Source organism: Budorcas taxicolor, chromosome 6 (assembly GCF_023091745.1).
Source record: "Budorcas taxicolor isolate Tak-1 chromosome 6, Takin1.1, whole genome shotgun sequence".
NCBI classification, from domain to species: Eukaryota; Metazoa; Chordata; class Mammalia; order Artiodactyla; family Bovidae; genus Budorcas; species Budorcas taxicolor.
In genome coordinates this window covers 58,555,498-58,577,611 of record NC_068915.1, presented here as the reverse complement: position 1 = coordinate 58,577,611, position 22,114 = coordinate 58,555,498, and the positions used below count along the sequence as shown (strand labels likewise).

General features: G+C 42.2%; 1 protein-coding gene across 2 annotated transcripts in view; it reads right to left on the bottom strand.

The window, feature by feature from the left end:
• FAM114A1 (family with sequence similarity 114 member A1) overlaps positions 1-22,023 on the bottom strand; it is a 66,116-nt gene extending 44,093 nt beyond the window's left edge. Inside the window, exons 1-3 of one of the 2 annotated variants that reach the window (XM_052642078.1) lie at positions 22,014-22,023; positions 13,682-14,037; positions 1,378-1,465 (exon numbers count right to left, since the gene is read on the bottom strand). In XM_052642078.1, coding sequence (XP_052498038.1) covers positions 1,378-1,465; positions 13,682-14,029 — 436 coding nt within the window. In that variant the 5' untranslated portion in view covers positions 14,030-14,037; positions 22,014-22,023. Of the gene's footprint in view, positions 1-1,377; positions 1,466-13,681; positions 14,038-14,425; positions 14,483-22,013 lie in introns of those variants that run through there. The other variant, XM_052642077.1, reaches the window with a different exon arrangement.
• Between the last annotated feature and the right edge of the window lie 91 nt (positions 22,024-22,114).

The following is a 22,114-nucleotide window of genomic DNA, read 5'->3' as shown; positions in this document are numbered from 1 at the left end:
AGATGGTCACATGAAGAATAACTGACAAATCTTCACTGATGAGGACACAGTCAGTATGTTTTCTCTTTGTGTAAGAGCCAATGCAGGACATTTCTTCCAAAATTTCATACAAGGAAAATCACGGTATGTAAACATGCTGTCTTGTTTTATCATTCAGTGAGAAAGATAATCTACTGGCGGCCAAAGTAAAGGTATCTAAATAAGCTGTGCTGTGCTGTGCTGAGTTGCTCATCATATCCAACTCTTCGCAACCCCATGGACTGTAGCCCGCCAGGCTCCTCTGTCCATGGGGATTCTCCAGGCAAGAATACTAGAGTGTGTTGCCATGCCCTCCTCCAGGGGGATCTTCCCAACGCAGGGTTTGAACCCAGGTCTCCTGCATTGCAGGTGGACCCTTTACCATCTGAGCCACCAGGGAAGCCCAAGAATACTGGAGTGGGTAGCCTGTCTCTTCTACTGGGGGAATTCCCTGACCCTGGAGTTGAACTGGGGTCTCCTGCATTGCAGTGGATTCTTTACCAGCTGAGTCACCCGGGAAGCCCCTAAATAAGGTAAGTCTTGTTTTATCATTCAACGAAAAAGATAATCTACTGGCAGGCAAGCATCTCAGAGTTAAGGTCAATGTTCAATTATAGAAACTCTATTAGCCTTGATATGTATCTTCTTCCTACCTACATCTTTTCCTATTTGTATTTCAATATGCTGTGATGAGTGCCTTTTTAGAGAGTAGCCTATTTGTATATTTTAAAATGTTCAAGTGGATGACAAACGAAGCTTTAAGAATATATTATAAAAGCCCCAATCTTATATTCTAAGATGCAATATAATAAAATGGTTCAAAGCCATTCTGTGCGGTTCAAAGCCCAATTCAGCTACTCTTGATTTTGGATAAAGTTTAACCTCTCTGTGATTCAGCTTCCTTATCTCTAAAATGGAGGAAATAAGAGTACCTCCTAATAGGGTTATTTTGAAGAATAAATGTATTAATATACAGGAAACACTTAGTAAACACTAAAAACAATTTTCTCTTATTATCCCATGTGTGTGTGCGTGTGTGTGTGTGTGTGTGCTCAGGCCCTCAGTTATGTCCATCTCTCTGCAGCCTGTCAGGCTCCTCTGTCCATGGAATTTTCCAGGCAAGAATACAGGAGTGGGTTGCCATTTCCTCCTCCAGGGCATCTTCCCTACCTAGGGACTGAACCCACGTCTCCTGTGTCTCCTGGATTGGCAGGTGGATTCTTTACCACTGCACCACCTGGGAATCCCAAATATCTCATGAGGTAATGTTAAACTCTATCAGTACATGGTATGATCAAAATGTCATATCCTATTTGGCCCCTGAACTTTATCCATTCAAATGTAATGTATAATGCTTACCTACTGTGGCAGATGCTGACGAGAGCAGAGATTTGCCCCAGGAGCCCCAGCCTGCCCATCCCCCTCCACGTGGAGAGGAATCTGCAGTCTGTAAAAAAACAGATTAGCCACAAGGTCAGCAATTCGTTTATCCCTGAATGGGAAAATATCCATTCGTTTGAAACACAGAGAAGGTTAAACAAATCACCAACAACCATATCTCACTGGATTATAGTTTATAAGGACCATAAAAGAATATACCAATCCACGCTGCAATGTGTACTTTGGAATCAAACTGATGTGCAGTGGTGTTGGCATCTGAGGGCTTAGCTTAAAGTGAGAAGGGAATTTGATGTCAACCAAGACCCAAATCTCCCATTATCTGGAAGACAGTGACAGGGCTGTGGAGGAGAGGGGAAGATTTAATACCTTAGGGCACAGAGTGACTTGAAAAACTCCAAAACAACCTTGACTCATGCAATTTTTTCCCCAGAACTAGAAAAAAAGGTGCTCTTCAAGGTAGATAGAGTTAACTTTCAAATCTCTGGGGTGGTAGGAGGAGCTTTGGCATGGATGGTAGCAGGCAAGCTGTCTACAAAAGCATCAGTAAACTTGCAGATGGGGAACAGCAACAGGAAGACTTTGAGGCAGACAACTTTCAAGGTGTCACTCCACTCACAATGACCCCTGGAACTGTATCTCTCACTGTCGGTGGGCACAGTTGATTCAAATTCGTTTTCCTACGTATTTGGATTGGGACACAGATTCTTGTTCAGCTTGAATAGAAGATCCACCATGCAGACTAAGAATTAAGAGAAAGCAGAGTGAGCAGAATGAAGGAGATTAGCTCAGGGAAGCTGTCTGCATTCAGATAGTTTCTCAACCCCTGGTTCCTGTCTCTCTTCAAAGCCCTGCGGCATTTCTACCTTTGGGTTCTCTGTGATTCCAGCACAGTGTTTCTCTCTTTCTCTCAATATTTTTGTTCACTGATATATCCACAGAGCATAGAAGAGTTCATGGCATATAATGAATGCTTATTTATTTATTCAATTTAGCTGTTGAATAAATGACTGAAATTTATCAATTTTCTTAGGTGTGCAATAGTTTCCATAACTTGTGACCAATGTATCCTGACTCAAAAAAAAAAAAAAGAACCACCCCTCTCCCTTAATATCCAGGAATACATTTTATAAAAGAATTACAGCGATTTCATTGCAAGAAAAGGAAGGAAGAAGTTAAGGAGGAAGTGAAAAATTCCTACAGAGTTTGTAGATTCTATAACTTTTGACCCAAGGCTGGTCCATCATCCTCCCCAACTACCTTCCCCCTGCAGTCTTCCACCCTTTCAGATAAGAGCAGCCAAGTGAAACAGCTTTGACCAATGAGATATAAATGAGAAAGGGTTCACTTTCATGATAAATTATACAGTTACAGCTGGTGACAACCCTCCCCTCTCCTTTTATCCTGCCCTGAATGTGAACCTGGTGCTTGAAACTGAAGCAGCCAATTTTGCTGCCTTAAGGGACAGGCCAGGGAATCACACTGGCTCTGGCCCTGGTGGGCTACTAAACAAATATGAGTTATTGCCTATCTCCATTCTGTTAAATGAGAAAGAAAAAAATCACTATTTTGTAAGCCATTATATGTTAAGTCTTAGTTGAGCTTTCCTGATGGCTCAGATGGTAAAGAATCTGCCTGGAATGCAGATTCGATCCCAAATGCTATTCCTAACTGATTCACTTAGTTACTATCAAACACCATCCATCAGTGTAGACTACCGGTTAAGTGTAAACATTATGGAATTAAACTGCTTGGGTTTGACTCTAGGCTCTACCATTTTGGACAAGTTAATTACACTCGACATTACAAAATGCAGCCAGGAGTATAAGAACCAATAACCTCACAGGTTTATTGTGAAAATTAAAATAATTCACATAAAGCTGTGAGCATAGTGCTAAGTGAAGTCGCTTCAATCGTGTCCGACTCTTTGCGACCCCATGGACTGTAGCCCACCAGGCTACTCCTTCCATGGGATTTTCCAGGCAAGAATACTGGAATGGGTTGCCATTTCCTTCTAACACATAATAAATACTCTAGAAATGTTAACTGTTAATAATAAGAATAATTGACTACAGTTTTAACACTAAGAAGCAAAAAACTATGAAAGTTGGCTGACATTTTTTTTTCTGTTTGGAAACAATGAGAAGCTTGTTAATGTGAATGGAAATACTCAAGATTCATGACAGTCTGCGTTCATTTTTGGTGTCTACATTGATTTACTTCACTTGAGCAATGAAGCCAGTGGCAATTTTATACCATGATGAAGACAGATGTAAGTTGGTGATTAACATAATTCTTTCATGGGATAAATCACTACCTATGTGATTAGGGAAAGTTAATACACTTAAGGGTGACAGCTTCTGACTCAAATTTACAATACTTAATATGCTCTGACAGCTGGTAATTGACTAGCAAATGGAAATAAATGTTAAATGAGTCTAGAACTTTTTGCAGTGTAAGTGACTACTTCAATTGCGTTATTAATAAAGCTTCTTTGACATTGAGATGTGACTTCTTGGCCAGCTACAAAGAATGGCAAATACTCAAATAACAAAATGTGTACATTTAACATAAAAACCATATAAACTGTTTGACATGGATTGTAAATATATCCAGTGGAGTACTGTCTCCACTTTAAGTGGCTTTAATGTCACATGCTTATGAGACTATAAAGTAAGCAGCATGGATCTACTCAGGTATCCCATTTTCATACATGAAAAATTTAAAGCTTTTTCCTCATCCTTACCCATGTAACTCCCACCTCCTTTAACAGACAACTTTACATCCTAATCCATAGAGAAAATAGAAGCCATCTGATAAGAACTCTATCAACTTCCTGCCCACCCCCTCAAACTCTCAGAAGAATGAGAGTCATATTGTAACAGCAAATCAGACTTGGCTTGATCAGGAGGGATCTCCAAAACTCAACTGGAAATTATTGATACATCTATAAGTGTTGTGTGCACCGAAGAAGATGAAAGAGTGCAAGATTTTATCAAGTTCAAAGTTTTTTAAATAGAAAAGACATTTACATATTGGGTATTCCATTTAAAGGTCTTTATCATTAAATAGAAAATTCATTTATTTATTTTTAAGTTATTAAGTAGAAAAATATGCATACATCTTAGAATTCCATTAAATTCAAAGGTTTTCAGCACTTAAGATAGAAAATATATGTACCTTTTTTAAAAGATAAAGACCAACCTGATAGTCCTATCTCCTTTACTAGATTAAGATTTAGAGACTATGTATATAGCTTTGGTCTTGGGATATGGACAGTAGAAGTTGTGAGACCAAACCCTCTTTAAGTTTTTAACTCATGACACAGTTGTTCTAAGGAGGGATTCAGTGTGACATTTGGGAAGATGTAAATTGCTCGGATGCCTGCACCTCTGTTAAAATATTTGCTAAAAAATGGCCTCAGTTGTTCCCAAGGAACTTTCTTTCTTGGTTTGTATGCACCATTCAACTCCAGGGAGATTTAAAACTAAGTATAGAAAGGTTTTAAAGCATGAAAGGCATACAATTAATCACTTTGTGCATATTTCTTCTTTTCTGTACTACTGATGCTTAAAGGAGTTTGAGTGATTATAGTGACAATGTTTTGAAAATCAATTAAAAATGAATAATTGAATTATCAGACTTCTGATTTTTAAGTTGAAATGTATCTAAATTTATGCATAATGTTTGAAACCAAGTGGGCCTTAAGAAGCATCACTATGAACAAAGCTAGTGGAGGTGATGGAATTCCAGTTAAGCTATTTCAAATCCTAAAAGATGATGCTGTGAAGGTGCTGCACTCAATATGCCAACAAATTTGGAAAACTCAGCAGGAGCCACAGGACTGGAAAAGGTCAGTTTTCATTCCAATCCCAAAGAAAGGCAATGCCAAAGAATGTTCAAACTACTGCACAAGTACACTCATCTCACACGGTAGTAAAGTAATACTCAAAATTCTCCAAGCCAGGCTTCAACAGTATGTGAGCCATGAACTTCCAGATGTTCAAGTTGGTTTTAGAAAAGGCAGAGGAACCAGAGATCAAATTGCCAACATCTGCTGATCATTGAAAAAGCAAGAGTTCCAGAAAAACATCTACTTCTGCTTTATTGACTATGCCAAAGCCTTTGCCTGTGTGGATCACAATAAACTGTGGAAAATTCTTAAAGAGATGGGAATACCAGACTACCTTACTTGCCTCCTAAGAAATCTGTATGCAAGTCAAGAAGCAACAGTTAAAACTGGACATGGAACAACAGACTGGTTCCAAACCAGGAAAGAAGTATGTCAAGGCTGCGACTGTCACCCTGCTTATTTAACTTATATGCAGAGTACATTATGAGAAGCACTGGGCTGGATGAAGCACAAGCTGGAATCAAGATTGCTGGGAGAAATATCAGTAACCTCAGATATGGAGATGATACCACCCTTACGGCAGAAAGTGAAGAACTGAAGAGCCTCTTGATGAAAGTGAAAGAAGAGAGTGAAAAAGTTGTCTTAAAACTCAGCATTCAGAAAACTAAGATCATGGCATTTGGTCCCATCACTTCATGGGAAATAGATGGGGAAATAATGGAAACAGTGACAGACTTTATTTTGGGGGGCTCCAAAATCACTGCAGATGGTGACTGCAAGCCATGAAATTAAAAGATGCTTGCTCTTTGGAAGAAAAACTATGACCAACCTAGACAGCATATTAAAAAGCAGAGACATTAATTTGCCAGCAAAGGTCCATCTAGTCAAATCTATGGTTTTTTCAGTAGTCATGTATGGATGTGAGAGTTGGATCATAAAGAAAGCTGAGAGCCAAAGAATTGATGCTTTTGAACTGTGGTGTTCAAGAAGACTCTTGAGAGTCCCTTGGACAGCAAGGAGATCAAACCAGTCAATCCTAAATCAGTCCAGAATATTCACTAGAAGGACTGATGCTGAAGCTGAAACTCCAATACTTTGGCCCTGATGTGAAGAACTGACTCATTGGAAAAGACCCTGATGCTGGAAAAGATTGAAGGCAGGAGGAGAAGAGGATGACAGAGGATGAGATGGTTGGATGGCATCACCGACTCGATGGACATGAGTTTGTGTAAGCTCTGGGAGTTGGTGATGGACAGAAAAGCCTGGCATGCTGCAATCCACGAGGTTGCAAAGAGTTGGACATGACTGAGTGACTGAACTGAACTAATGGAACCTAAGGGGTCATTAAGTCCACTCTATAAGATTTATAACAATTCTTAAGTACTCAGCAAGATTTTGTTTAAGCAGGTAAATGAGGTACTTAAAAAGTAGATAGAGTATATTAAATTTATAGATGTAGTTAAAAAATATTTGACCATGTTTAAGTTGGCATAAAGGACCAAGCATTTATCAAAAGCCCCTTGAAAGTGAGTGTTCAATTATGCGAGACTTCTAAATAGAGTAAGATTTGTGAGATGAATACTATGGAGAATCGACATTTTGATTCTATAACCTTAATAAATTGAATACTAATTGTTCAAACCAAGTTGAAAGTCTGAGTAGTGTTTTTTATGGACAGAACACTGGCCTATATCAAAACCCCATTTCAACACAAGTCTAACTTTACTGTACCCCCCACTCACAATTACTTCTTTCCCTTCTATCGTAACGGAAGTGGTATCTTCCTCTTGGTTGTAATTATCACCTCCATCTGATCTCCTCTGGGCGTGGGAAGGTTGGTTTTCCCTTTTCTTCTGGCTTTTCAACCTTTCTCTACTGGCTACTTCCCACATTTAATTATGTGCACCATCCTCCATCTTAAAACCAGCAAATGAAAATCAGGATGACAAAATGTTTTTGGTTTTTTTTTCCCAACTTGTCTGGTTTCTGTTCCATGTCTTTCTTTCTTCTTTATCTCTTAAAAAAGCTGCCTACCTTCTGAATCCACTCCCCTCCCCGCCCCACAGTGACCCTTCCACGGTCACTATTTCATGAAACCATCCTTATCAAGATCACAAGGGCTCTCTCTGGGTCAGAGCTATGGATTCATTATAGTCACTTTATTTCTTGACCTCTTAGTAGCACCAGAAGCTTAACCACTTCTCCATCCTTAGAAGACTCTGTTCTCATGACCTGGCTTCCATGCCCTATCTTCTTACTCTTTTTTTTTTTTTTTGTCCATCCCTTATCATGATGATTTCTGTTTACTCTAGAAAGTTTCCACACATATCGTGGGAGCTCCTTAAGTTGCAACCCAAATGCTTCAAGCATTCCAATAAAGTACACATAGTCCAGGTGGTCAGCTGGCATCCTAATCAGGAAAGCCATACTCCAGAGGCAGCTTTAATGAGCACTTGTATTATTCACATCTTTACTAACATCTGAGGCTTTGCAAGTTAGCATACTGAATTACAGAAACGGGCTTTCACTGGTAAACATGTTAGACTGGTAACTAGCATTCTGACTATCTGAAAGGGGTTCTAGATTGTGAAATTAAAGGTGTTCAACACTAGTTGGTGGTTAAATATATTTGAGAGCCTTTTCCTACCTTTACATGAAGAGGGTAAAAGAAAGGATTTTACCCTCTTCTAAGTGGTCTTCTATTCATCTCTGAACTCTGGAGAATCCTGGTTTCTCAATGCCAAGTATGAAGGACGAAATCTCTGCTCCTAGATTTCTAGGCATTTGCCTTGAATGAACCTTTCACTCGGAGTAGTGGTCAAGGCACGTAAAAGGTCAGATCAATGGAACATTCTCAAGTCTACATGTGCTTTCATGAACTATTTTAAACATTTTTGTTAATTAATGCTTAATTAAAAAATGTCAGTGTGGTATAACATGATTTGAAATTTAATTTATAGAATGAACTTTACTGGCAACTACAAGTTGGTGATGGACAGGGAGGCCTGGTGTGCTGCAATTCATGGCGTCACAAAGAGTCAGACACGACTGAGTGACTGAACTGAACTGAACTGAACAATCTATCAAAGAGACTCTAAGAGGTGGGCATGACCAAATTGACTTAGAAACATAGACTTCAGGGCCAGGTCTTGGCCTCTGATTTTATTTATCTATATACAACACCTGGGCAATCTGACCCACTCCCATTAACACCCAATGGCTGCTGCTGCTAAGTCACCTCAGCCATGTCCGACTCTGTGGGACCCCAGGGACAGCAGCCCACCAGGCTCCCCCATCCCTGGGATTCTCCAGGCAAGAACACTAGAGTGGGTTGCCATTTCCTTCTCCAATGCATGAAAGTGAAAAGTGAAAGTGAAGTCACTCAGTCGTGTTCGACTCCTAGTGACCCCATGGACTGCAGCCTACCAGGCTCCTCCATCCATGGGATTTGCCAGGCAAGAGTACTGGAGTGGGTTACACCCAACGGCTAATGGTCTCAAAAATCTCTCCCCATCACCTCCCCTGGGCTTCAGACCACTGTAATCAACTATCCACAAAATATCTTCACATGGATGTCTCATGGTATGTCCAATACTGAGCTCACCATGTTCTCAATCTCATCTGATTCCTCAACTAGTTCTTCTGTGTACTAATATTAGTGATTCCCGAACACTGGTCCACAGTCTGACTGTAAGAGTATTACCTGGGGGAATTTACTAAAAATATGGTGTCTTAGCTTCCATTGTGATCTTTTAAAGAATAAGAACCTTTCAGGGTAGATCCCAGGAATCTAAACTTCTAACAAACTTCCCAGGTGATTATAACACACCACCAGATTTATGAAGCACTGTCCAATACAACTGAGCTTCCAAGGTGGCACAGTGGTAAAGAATCTGTCTGCCAATGCAGGAACCACAGGTTTGATCCCTGGGTCAGGAAGATCCCCTGGAGGAGGAAATGGCACCTCACTCTAGTATTCTTGCCTGGGAAATCCCATGGACAGAGAAGCCTGATACAGTCCATGGGGTTGCAAAGAGTCAGACATGACTGAGAGACTAAGCATGCATACGCACATCCAATACAACCAAAAGGTAGCAGCTACCATCTGGTTGCGCAAGTGAAAAATCAGATGTCTTCACGTGGAGAGTCATAAAAAGAGAAACACTCCAATAGAACTGGGGCAAACTCTACTCACTCATTTAAGAGGCAAAAATCTGTCATCAGCAGATCTTGGCCTATGTGCTCTCATCTTTGTCTTTGTTGATAGCAATTTTACTGTTCTTAAGCACCCTACTTTTCCTTTTCTAGGGAGAGAACTGGTGAGTGGTAGTCTGTGTTTTCCTTTGAGTACTTTGAGAGGTAACATGCATCCTTTACCTTCTTCATGATTGGCTTTTTAATGCACTGGTATAGGACAGTAGGGATGAAATTTTTTTACTCTGGGTAATATTTTCTGATGCTAAGAATTTACGGAAATTTGAACTAGATTAGATCTTTTAGGGGCTGATCGACTAGCACATGGGCTTTCCTCATAGCTCAGATGGTAAAGAATCTGTCTGCAATGTGGGAGACCTGGCTTTGATTCCTGTGTCAGGAAGATTCCCTGGAGAAGGGACTGGTTACCTACTCCAGTATCCTTGCCAGGAATCTCCATGGACAGAGGAGTCTGGCAGGCTACAGTCCATGGGGTTGCAAAGAGTCAGACACGACTGAGTGACTTTAAGAGAGGGAGAGACTAGTGCATAATAAGGTCCCACAAGATTTCTGCGAATAAATGTCATTCCAACCTAGTACCCATGACAAACATCTCTGAACCAAGGATGGGGACTTCACCAACTCCTTAAGGTTGATTTGGGTGCTCCATCTCAGGCTTCCTTGTGCCCGGCCTATCTAGTCTATATCTAGTACGCTAAGACATACTATGAAGCGTAGTGTTAGTCGCTCAGTTGTGTCCAAATCTTTGCGACCCCATGAACTGTAGCCCACCAGGCTTCTCTGTCCATGTGATTCTCCAGGCAAGAATACTGGAATGGATTGCCATTCTCTTCTCCAGAGGATCTTCCTGACCCAGGGATAGAACCTGGGTCTCCTGCATTGCAGGCAGATTCTTTACTGTTCGAGCTACAGGGATGTCCAAGACATACTATAATTGCTTTTATATAACATTTCCTTCCCCAACTAGATGGGAGGCATCCTAAAGATAGTTATACTACCCAGCTTCTGGAGAATAATACATGGTGTCATGGGGTTGGTAAAGATTTAGACTCTAGTCCAACCTCCTAAGTTCAAGGGGGGCTGGGGACCATCTCTTATGGATGTTGTGGTGTGGATTCCTAAAAGAAGCCTTAGCTCAGTGGTTTCTGAGTCTGTACATCAGAATGGATGACAAAGAGAAGGGGCCCTAAAGACAGAGATAGCTTCTCTGAGTGTATCAACTGTGATGGTGTGACCCTTCAAAGAAGACATGCCAGATGAGTAGCTGGCAGAACCACTGGCCCCAGAGTGCCTCCTGGGGTCACACCGTCCTGCCTGCCAAGTGATGGCCGCCATGCTGACTCAGGCAAAGGGGAAGCTAATAAGCTAAAATAATAATTTTAAGTGGACCAAGACCCAAAGTAACTAGATACCACTTATAGAAAAAATATATACATTTAAACCCATTATCACAAAACCTAGTGTGTCCTAGAAGAAACGACCTCCTCAATGACTATTCTGCCAGGTTTTTTAAAAAACAGGCATTTCCCCTTAGAAACTTTCTTTTAAGAGGTGATGAGATTCTCTTAAACTCAAATACATCTAGGCCCAGACAGGCTTTTGAACTTTTCCTGAAGGACCTGTCATTCCTCAGCAGACCTGTGTTCAAGATCCAACCAACCAACGTACAAATGAACTTTTGATTCAAGACTTTTTGCAAGGAAAAAAAGAGAAAAAAATTTCTTTTTTTTTTTGCAGAATTCATTCTCTTCTGGATCAACAGAAAAATGGTTGTTTTCATCACCGCAAAACAACTTCCTGTAAGTGTGCAATGAAGAACAAATAAAATAGAGCAAATGAAGAATGCTTGAAGATGAAGCACCCAACTGAATTCGTCTAATATTAACTTAAGACAAAAGGATAAGTTGCTGAGAGAGAGAGAGTAGAATCCCCTTTTCTAGTAATTATTAAGAAGAAACTATATCTGTACCTAGTTAGAAGGTTTAAATGTAACCTGGGTGAAAGAGATATGCTTTCCTCTCAAGGCCCTTCCAGCCACCTGTCTTAGCTTTCTGTCTTCTTAGAACCAACATGCTCACAGGAATTCCTCCCACATCCTGCTTCTACCTGAGTTCCTGATGCAACGACCACCACCACCCCGCCCCCCACCCTCCACACACACACAGAGCCACGGCTCTCTGTGGCCAGTCTCTGAACTTCCATTCAGATACTTTGTGAAGCTTCATGATAAGGAAATGCTCCCCTTTTCAAAGCTATCAGTAGGGGAGGGGAGGTGCCCGGTTAGCTCTCTCTCTCTCTCTGTAGCATTAAGGAGGTTTACAAAGTGCTCTCAAAAGAATTCATTCGATTTGCTCAAAATGTAAGAAGATGGTTGTGTAGGAGCATCCTGACTTTTTATTTTGCTATCTTTATTAGCAAACTTGTTATAACTTCTAGAAGTCTGAAACTGGAATGTATAATCTAGCCTTCATGAACACACATATCTTGACTCAATGAAACTTTTATAGCTTCTTTGAATCATCTTTGGTCAGAATGTCATGGTTAAGATATATTTTTTTAATGTACAAAAGTATATATTAATAGTAGCAGTTACAATAACAATTGGGAACCAATGTGCCCCAGTAGAAAGACAGCATGGAGGGAAAATAGGTTCCAAAGTCAGGCACACAGGTAAATACAGGTAGAGGGCATATCCTATTGGTTATGTTTCTGTGGAGAATTCAGACTAATATCCACCCTGTCATCATTCTTTCTTTCTTCCCCACTCCCAATTATTTCTCAAAGCTCTCTCAGTGGTTGAAATGTTCAGCTAGAGTTGAGACCCTTTGATCTAGGGATTCTTAATCCTTCAGGGGGTCCATGGATGGCTTTAAAGTGTCTGTGATATCATGGAACTCATAAACAAAATTTTGCATGTATGTTTACATAACTGATCCAAACTCCCAGCTGGTCCTCAGATCCCTTCCATGACATTCAGCAGAATGATCATTTGTTTTTGTTTAAACATCTCCAGTGATGGGAAAACCCTTCCTTTCATCTCATCTTAGAACAATTCTGAGGGTCGATTTGAGGAAACTGAGGCCCAAGAAGTCTGCTTTTGAGTAAAATAATCACAAAACATTAGTCAGAAGGATACCTCCTGGTCTCCATGGGCAAATTCTTCATTTTACAGAGGAAAAACTGAAGCACAGAGAAATTTGGTGTCCTGCCCAAACTAACAGAGTTAATGATAGATGGGGGATGAAAGCCCAGCCCCCGAACTCCCCACTTAGCCTGCCTCCCTCACTGCTTGCAGCAGAGTCACCTCAAGGAGGGGCCGTGTGGGGCACACTTCGGGAGAGTAGGGCCGATCCCCCTACACTGTAGCATCCTTCTAGAAGGCAGGTTTGGAGGAGAGTGGCTCATTTCCTCAAGTACTGCAGAGTGCCTCCCTACCCCTTCTGGTCCCCAGGTGGATGGAGGGAAAGGTGTCAGGAAAACCCAGCTTGGTCATATTGATGTGGAATGAGGTAGTGACATGGAGATACTGGCCTGACTTATCCCCCAGAGAGCCAGGTGCATGCACTGAAGTGAAGCACAAAGGTGTTCCGCTGCTGGTCTCCAGAAGGTGTATGTGATGATAAAAGAGGAATCTGAAGGTTTCGGATCTTCAGAGTGGATTTGTAAATATGCAGTAAAAATTTAAGTGATGTTAAAGAAGCATTAACTTGTTTAGGGGGGAATTAAGTTCATTAATAATTTGGACTCATTATATTCAATATTACAATATCGCTCACTTACTGAGTAGCTCCCTTACTGACCTCACTTACTGAGTAGCTTAATATCTTACTGGGTTGCTTAAGATCTCTGAGCCTGATTGTCTCATCTATAACTTGGGGTTAATAATATCCAGCTTGGAATCTCAAGGAACTGTTGTATGGAGTGAATTACTTAACATATAGAGTAGTTAGGAGAGTGCCTGTTGTATCCAATAATTTGGTGGTGGTTATTGTTAATAAAAATACAATCAACAAAATGAAAATATTAAAATGACCAATTATTCTCATATAAACCTTTTCTCACCAAACAATACATTTCTGACGATAGAGGTAATGTCATAGTGTATACTGAATTCCCAATTTCTAACCTCACAGCTTGGCACAAATCTATACCCATGGTAGGTATCAGTAAGAACTTGGTCAAATGAACCACTCCTACCGGATCACTCTGTTCTTTCAGGGGTATTTCGGATCCAGGTTCTGCCTCGAGGCTCACGGCATCAACACACTCAGCGAGGGCATCCTCAGTCACTTCTCCGTTGAGGGGCAGCTCCATGGCGCCAAGGTCTTTGGGCTCCTCGGCGAGTCCAGTGTCAGCAGTCTCTGCACCCTGAACAGCCTCATTTTCGTGCACATCTCTTCTGGGATTCGCTGGCGTTAGCTCATTTGAAATTGCAGCTGAATCACAGTGCACTTCTGCATCTTTGGGTAAAGTATCACTGCTGGGCTTGTTGGTAATTTCTTCTTTGTCTCCAGAGGCTAACATGTCATCACCATTGTCAGACATTTTAATATCTGTTAACATGATTACAAACAAACAACTTACTCTTTATCTGAATTATTAAATTTTAATTCAAAGCCCTGAATAATTAAATCTGGTGGAGGTAAGCTTTTTTCTACCAAGAAGAAACTTTATGTAACCTCTGTGTAGGCCGAATAATGGCCCGCCAAAATATCCATGTCATAATCCTTGGAATGTGACTTGGCTTCCTATGCAGTGAGGTCCTTATATCTTTATTTTAGACTAATGAAATTATCAGGCTTCCCAGGTGGCTCAGTGGTCAAGAATCTGCCTGCAATGCAGAAGATGCAGGGGACACAGTTTCCATCCATGTTCACCTTGTGAATGTTATTTTATATGGCCAAAAGGACTTTGAAGATATCATTAAGAATCTTGGATTACCTGCATGGGTCTTCATTGAAATCACAAGTGTCCTTATCAGAGCAAGGCAGAAGGAGATCTGACTGCAAAGAGGAAAAGGCAATGTGATGACAGAAGCAAAGACTGGAGTGAAGGTGAAGGAACAGACCACAAGCCAAGGAACACAGGGGGCCACTAGATGTTGAAAAAGTCAAGGAAAACATTCTCCCCTCAGACTCTAGAACTGTAAGGGAATACATTTGTATTGCTATAAATCACTGTGTTGGTTGTACTTTGTTGCAGTAGCAATAGGAACTAATACAGACCTACAGGGCTACCTTTAAACGTTCGTGGATCTTTCACCTGGCATGAGGAGATATGCATATAAGAACTAAGTATTATCTGTATCTGTGAAAGTATTTACTTCATACGACTTAAATTTGTAGCCATAATAAGAATAAGCATGGAAAATACCTGAGAACTTATTTTAACATGCTTGACATTTAGTATTGCAATTTGGTCAGAAATTCAAACTGAAAAAAACATACATACACAGAAGTGTGCCTTGTTGGGTACCAGCCCATGAAGGTCTGAGCTTTCTTTGGTCAATAGTTTAGATGGGGAAACACAAGGATGAAATGGAATAAAAAAGTGACATATTAAGCCAAATGAGGAATGGAGCCATTACAAAATAACATACAGAACAGAAACCTCTTTATGAAGTTTGTGAATTATTGCTACCATGTACAACAGTGCAGTTCAATAGAACTTTCAGTGATGATGAAATGTTCTGTATTCATGATGGCAAATATGGTAGCTAATAGTCACATATGGCTATCAAATACTTGAAATACGGCTGGTGCAACGGAGGAACTAATTTTTAAATTTAATTTTAAATAATTTTAACTTAAATTTATATAGACATGTGTGGCTAGTGGCTACCTTATTGGATAACGTATATTCAGAAGGATAGTTCAAGATGATAATTTCCTTGTGTGTGTTTGTGTGTGTGTGTGTGTGTGTATGTTCAGTTGAATCAGTCGTGTCAACTCTTTGCAACCCTATGGACTACAGCCTACCATGCTCCTCTGTCCATGGGATTCTCCAGGCAAGAATATTGGAGTGGGTTGTCATGCCTTCCTCCTGGGGATCTTCCTGACCAGGAATTGAACTCCTGCATTGCAGGCAGATTCTTTATCACTGAACCACCTGGGAAGCCTGATAATTTCATTAGTCTAAAAAAAAGATAATGACCTCACTATATAGGACACCAAGTTGCAGGCTAATCAGTGGGTATTTTTGTTGACGTCAGTGTTTGCCAACTGGTCAAATCTCTGGTCACTGTTAAAACCACAGTATGTGGGAAGCCATTTCACATACTGGCCCTGTGATGACAGTAGCCAACCTGCAATTCACGTGCACATGCCAACCGTCTTGACCCTTCAAACAGTTGTTCCTTAAAACTGTCTAGCTATTTTCTCTCTCCCTTGGTGAATCTTGTTCCTTTCTCACAGTTTTACACACTTCTATGCTATGACTCTCAAATACCTACCTCCATTCCACAGACAGGAAGAAAACTAGTGGCTTCTAGTGGCTGTCTGCAATGAGGGAGACCCAGGTTCGATCCCTGGGTCGGGAAGATCCCCTGGAGAAGGAAATGGCAACCCACTCCAGTATTCTTGGCTGGAGAATCTCATGGACAGAGGAGCCTGGTGGGCTACAGTCCATGGGGTCACAAAGAGTCGGACACGGCTGAGCGACTTCACTTTCACTTTCAGTGGCTGAAGGGAGGGGGGATGAGTACTCACTGCTAATGGATGTGGATTTCTTTTGCGGGCGACGAAAATGTCCTAAAACTGAATAATGGTAATGGCTACACAATTCTGCGAATATATTACATTCAGAAAAGACTGTCAGGTGGCTGTTCGTTCAGTATGTTGTTTTAACGTATTTAAGGCCCATTTAGAGTAACTGTCTCCTCTATATTTTGTTCCTCCTAACTGGATATAATTTTTCTTCCTCTGAACTCTCAGAGCACTTTGCATCTATCTCAGTTTGGATGGTTACAATCATCTTTGATTAGAGTCATTTGAGTGTTATCCTAATATGTTGTAAATACTATGAAGACAAGAATCTTCCTTATTTTGTCTTCATATCTTATACAGCACTTAACATGGTTTCTTGAACACTGTAGGAAACTCAACAAACATGTGTATTGAGTTATATTAATATTTTTGGAAAGATTTAAAATTAAAGTGTAATTTGAAATGAAAGTAAGCAGCAAATGCCTTTACCTCATTCACTTACTCAGGAGCTATCTTACAGCAAGTGATTTCAAATGACCCATATTGTCTTTCCTCTGTTCCTTCACCTACAAGATAACTGGGTTAGAATGTCTCTTTTTAAACAAAAATACTTGAATTCTCTGATAACACAACTATAAACAAGTCTGCAGATGGGAAAGGCAAAGAATGCATCCTCCCCTGTGGCTGATACATTAAGTTTCGGGTATTCAAGGTTGGAGATGGTCTGTCAGTAAGTATAGTCAATGCCTAGTTAAAGTAGTAAAGAGTGATTCTGACTACCCTACAGAAAAGGGACTGTTACTGTGGTTTATGGGAGAGGGATGAGATTGAGGGAGGGTAATTGAAAAGCTATTGTCACGTGGAAGCTTATAAAATTTCTGTGAAAACCAGTCAGGACTGGCCTGGACAGAGGTTGGCAAACTACAGCCAGGTGCCTAAATTTGCCTCCCCTCTGTTTTGGTAAATAAAGTTTTATTGGAACACAGACATGCTCACTTGTTTATATAACCTCTGTGGGTTGTCTAGTACAACAGCAGAGGTGAACAGTGGCGAGAGAGACCACATGGCCCCCCAAATTGCAAAGCCTAAAATAGTTACTATCTGGCCCTGTATAGAAAATGTTTGCTGACCCATGGTCTAGGACATTCCTTCACTGCCATGGCCTAGAGTTCTCCTAATTTACCCTTATCCTCACCTGGGTCCTAGGGGTACAACCATAAGGAGATTGAGCACATACTTGGACATCACTTATATTCCCATTTTTGTGTTCATCAACATTTAGTCAAAGGCACTGTCTGATCTTTTAATTTCTTTGTAAGATAATTTGAAAAACCTTATTATTAATCTGGATTATTAAGAAGTTCCAAACTATTTCACTTCTCTATCAGCAGGAACATGAGAATAAACCTGGTTATAATAAATATTTATGGGTGAATAAAAAGCATTAGAAACATTTTGTATCTGCTTCACCTTAAATTGTTGTGATACTGTTCCTAGTGCTAAACTATTTCAGCACATACCATGGAACATCTACATGGATTAGTTGTATTTTCTGCTCTGGGGGTGGCTGGTTAACATTTTAAATGTCCTATTAAGGAATATAGTTTTCAGGGTCTTTAGTTACCATTTCAGATTCTGTAATGGACTGTTCACCTCGTGAGAGGGTTCAACCATCCCTCTCTCTAAACACTATTTATCAGGGGGTACTATTAAAAGCTTCCCCAGTGGCTCAGATGGCAAAGAATCTGCCTGCAATGCAGGAGACCCAGGTTCGAACCTTGGGTTGGGAAGGTTCCCTGGAGAAGGGAATGCCTACCCACTCCAGGTTTCTTGCCTGGAGAATCCATGGACAGAGGACCGTGGCGGGCTACAGTCCATGGGGTCACATGACTGAGCAACTAACACAATACATTATTAAAAGTATTTTTCACTGATAAAATGGAAATGGTGCTTAAAGTGGATTGGCAAGAAATTCTGTACGGGTACTTTCTGCTCTTCCATTTCCAGGGCAAAAGATTATACTGAATCCAGGAGCTACTGAGCTTTGCCGTAGATTTTTCTAGTTCTTCTACTCATTGCAGGAGTCCATCAAAGCCTGATTACAAGGTTAGCTGAGTCCTGCCTCCAGAGCGGTCCTCACCCAAGGACTAAAAGACAGAGCCAGAACTTCATCAACTGACAAGAACAAGCTGTATATTTGAGCCTGGTTGCTTACCTACATGGGAGTGTGTGGCAGAACTCCTGAGAGTGGATTCTGGTTCTATCAGCTGCACAGAGGAGCCTACCACTCTCACCCATCTCTGATGGCCAAACTGCCTTAGGTCAGGTCACCTCAACTGTGGGAAAATGACCACAACAAAACCTCTCTTCCCTGTGCCTACTCTGTATCCAATTATCAACATGAAGCCATTTCTTCAGAAATACACATGACATTCAGCTGTAAGGAGTTGAACCAATACTGTCAGGACACATTTATGGACAATTTATTGCAGGAAGGCTATATTTTTACATCTTTCCAAATAATCAAAATGGTCGGCCCTACTTTAACTTCTAATTGTATGTGAACTTTTCTACCTGTTACAAGTCCATATTTTCCCTGAATCTAAACCAAAAAAAGAAAGCTTCCTCCAAATCTTTTTTATTCTGGTAGACCTTGGTCTACTCTGGATGTTATGACAGGAGAGACGTAGTCATTTTTAAAACAGTGCCCTTCCACCTCAAGTCATTATAAACTGTGTGTTCTAAGACACAGCTGTTCCTATGTAGGGACTGTTGGTGGCTGGGATGCACGCTGTGTGTCCTGGGTTGGCCCCCATCTCTGCCTGGGTGCCCCAGAAGCAGTCGGATTTAAACTTGCCCTGATTTATGGTTTGGACTGTTGACCATTACAGCCATGTCCTGTGGCTTTGATGCTAGGGAGCCTCAACCCATAGAAACAAGGAAGTTTCTTCAGTAAACTCCAAGAAGAGGAAGAGTGGCATATAAAGAAGCCTTTGTGGGCTGGGAATATAAGTTAGTTTTTCATGAGTCAATTCATTCATCACCTAAAATGCTCCCAGAGCTATGCTAGGTATTGGAGCAACAATTTCATGGCTCCAAAAATAAGTTTAAAATAGAAGACATCCTTCAGAAAACGAATAATCTGTTTCCATCTGATTCCTGGTCAGTGAAGGTCCAGGAAGCTACTGCATCTAACACAGAATGGTTAAATGACGATTTAAAACAGCACATCACAGCAAGTAAAGAAGTGCCTGAACTAGACTGATCTCATACAAGGGAGAACCTTGAAAGAGGCTTTGACAGTCATTAAGGCATGATGGGAAAAGAGTGTATGCAAGTGCTAGCAATGAATCTAGACATGCAGAATGGATGCTATATGGCTGGGCCAAGAGCCACACGGAGGAATATCAAGGGATGGGAGGGATGGATGCTGAGGTGGAAAGAATTGTGCTCTGATCTCTCTATCCCTCTGCGGGTGTACAGCCCACTCATTCTCGTTGGGCTTCCTTACTTCCTCCTCTGGAGAGTAAGGGTGGTGGACATAACGATCAGCATACTTTGTTCCCCAGCACCAGACTGCAGGACTGGGACCAGCCCGTGATGACAGAGAAAAATAAGGACAAGATAGAGAGTGTTTCATCAGTCTAAATTTATTCAACGTAAAGGACTGCCTTCATCTTGCAAGTTTAACCTTCATGCTTTTCTTGGTATTAAAACATCTTTCATTTTATGAAACAGTATTGGAGTGCATGATTTGTTAAATGGTCTCACTTGGCAAAATAAGAAGTTGGTAATACAATACCCTGTGTGAGATCACTGCCTCCAAATTTAAAAAGTGTCAGTCAGTGAAAGACCAGGAACAAAAACTGTGCATGACAGGATCTTAACCAGGTTGCAAGAGTTCCAGCGGTACTTGACAAGTATGTGTACCCAGATCCCAGACTCTTTTTCCTCCAGTCTGGCTTCCACATGTCTGCCAGGTAATTTTATGAAACACGAATAAGGACCTATTTGCTCCCCTGTTTAAAAAACACGAGGTTTAAACACCTTTGCATGGCATCTGGGGCCCCTCACAGTCCAGCTCCACTTTCTCTATCAGCCTCCTGGAACTCTCAACTCAACAGACAGCACATTTTCCATCACTGCCCAGGCAGCTCATAAACATCTCCATCTTTGCTTATGCTGGGTTTTCTGACCAGGATGCCCTGCCTCCAACTGCCTGGCAAAGTCCTGTTTGTTTTTTTTTTTCTCAGTGTCTAGAATCACTTTCACCAACTCAATGGACGTAAGTTTGAGCAAACTCCAGGAGACAGTAAAGGACAGGGAAGCCTGGTGCGCTGTAGTTCATGGGATGGCAGAGTCTGATATGACTCAGTGGCTGAACAACAATGTTACTTTCTACTTTGAAACTTTCCCAAATTTGCCCCATTCCTTCCAATGTTTTAGAAGATACATTGCATAGACTTCTATGGCATTTTTAAGGAGTATTTATTTCTGTATCATTTTTTTAAAGGAGACATTTGTCTCTCCTCCAGAACTGTGACCAACAAGCACCTAGCTTGTTTTCCGACAATCTAATATTTACTGAACTGAAATATATTGTTTGATATTGATTAAAGAGAAACCATGTGTGATGTAAGCCTGGTCTAATGATGTCTGAATCCGTGATAATCAGCAAGGCTCCTTCCCACCCTCAAATTCCTTCTGCACTGGCTCCAAGGAGGCTCAGATCCCACCCTCAAAGTTCCCTTCTTTTGCTTAGAACTTATGCCCTAAGAAGTTTATCAGATTTTTTCCTGAGCTCAGGAAAGGAAGGAAAGGCAGGGAATGGACACAGGTGAGGTGGGGAAGGGGCAACGGGAGGAAAAGAGGGCAGAGAAGGCTCTGAGGAGAAAGCCTGCCTACTTAGTTTTCTCAGAGTGGACGAGGTCTTCTGGAGTTCGAGACATTGATTTTAAAAGCCACCCACTTGAGTCTCTCAAGATGTTTAGGATGAGAACTGATGGCATCAAAGGACAGAGAGACCACCCTGACAGTTCATGCAGAGTTCTTTCTACTCCAGGAAGGGCAGTGAAATTCAGGCGCCTGATCTGAGATGGTTAGAAATACCTGGTTCCAGGGAAGAAGAGGAGCGACTGGGCCGGCGGGTGGGGGGGTTGGGGCGGGGAGTGGGGCTCAACCTGGAGGCTGTGAATAGAGGTGGGCTGGCTCAGGGTGCTAGCTGGGGTGGAAGCGCCGGCAGTGCCGGCGTCTGCAGCGGGAGAGATAACGGATGATGAGCTTAGGTGGGAGGGCAAGGCCGGAGCTCGGCTTTTCCAGGCCAAGGGCTGGCGAACCCCGGGATGGGACTTGCTTCGCCTGTGCCCGCCGCTGCGGACACCCCGCAGCTTGCCTCTCACTGGGACCTGGGACGTGGGGGAAACTTTTTCAGACTTGCTTTGTGCTGGGACCGAATGCTTCGGGAGCACAAGGCAGGCTCCGCAGAGGTTCACGCCGGCCGAGGGGGCAGAGCAGGAGTGCGGGCGTGTGGGTGTGTGCATGAGCGTGGACCCGGAGCGACACACACTCACACACACACACTCACACGCCCGCACCCACGCGGGGCCCTCGGCCGCGCCGCCCGCGCCTGCCCGGACCTTCACCTCCAGGGCCGCTCCCTCCGATCCTGTGCCCGGTGCCCAGCCCCTGCCGACTCGGGGAACCAAACGGGATAAACAGAGACGGCAGGGGCTCCCCATCACCCCGCGGCAGCTGTTCCCGCATGCCCCCGCCCCCGCGCCCGCCCGGGGAAGGGGGTGAAGGCGAGAGGTGCCCGGGGCTCTTACCGCTCAGGCGGCCGAGGGCGCGCGGGAGTGCCGCCGGGTCCCGCCCCGCCACGTCGGCAGGGCTGGCGGGGACGCGGCCGGAGGGCGGGCTGGGAGGGGGA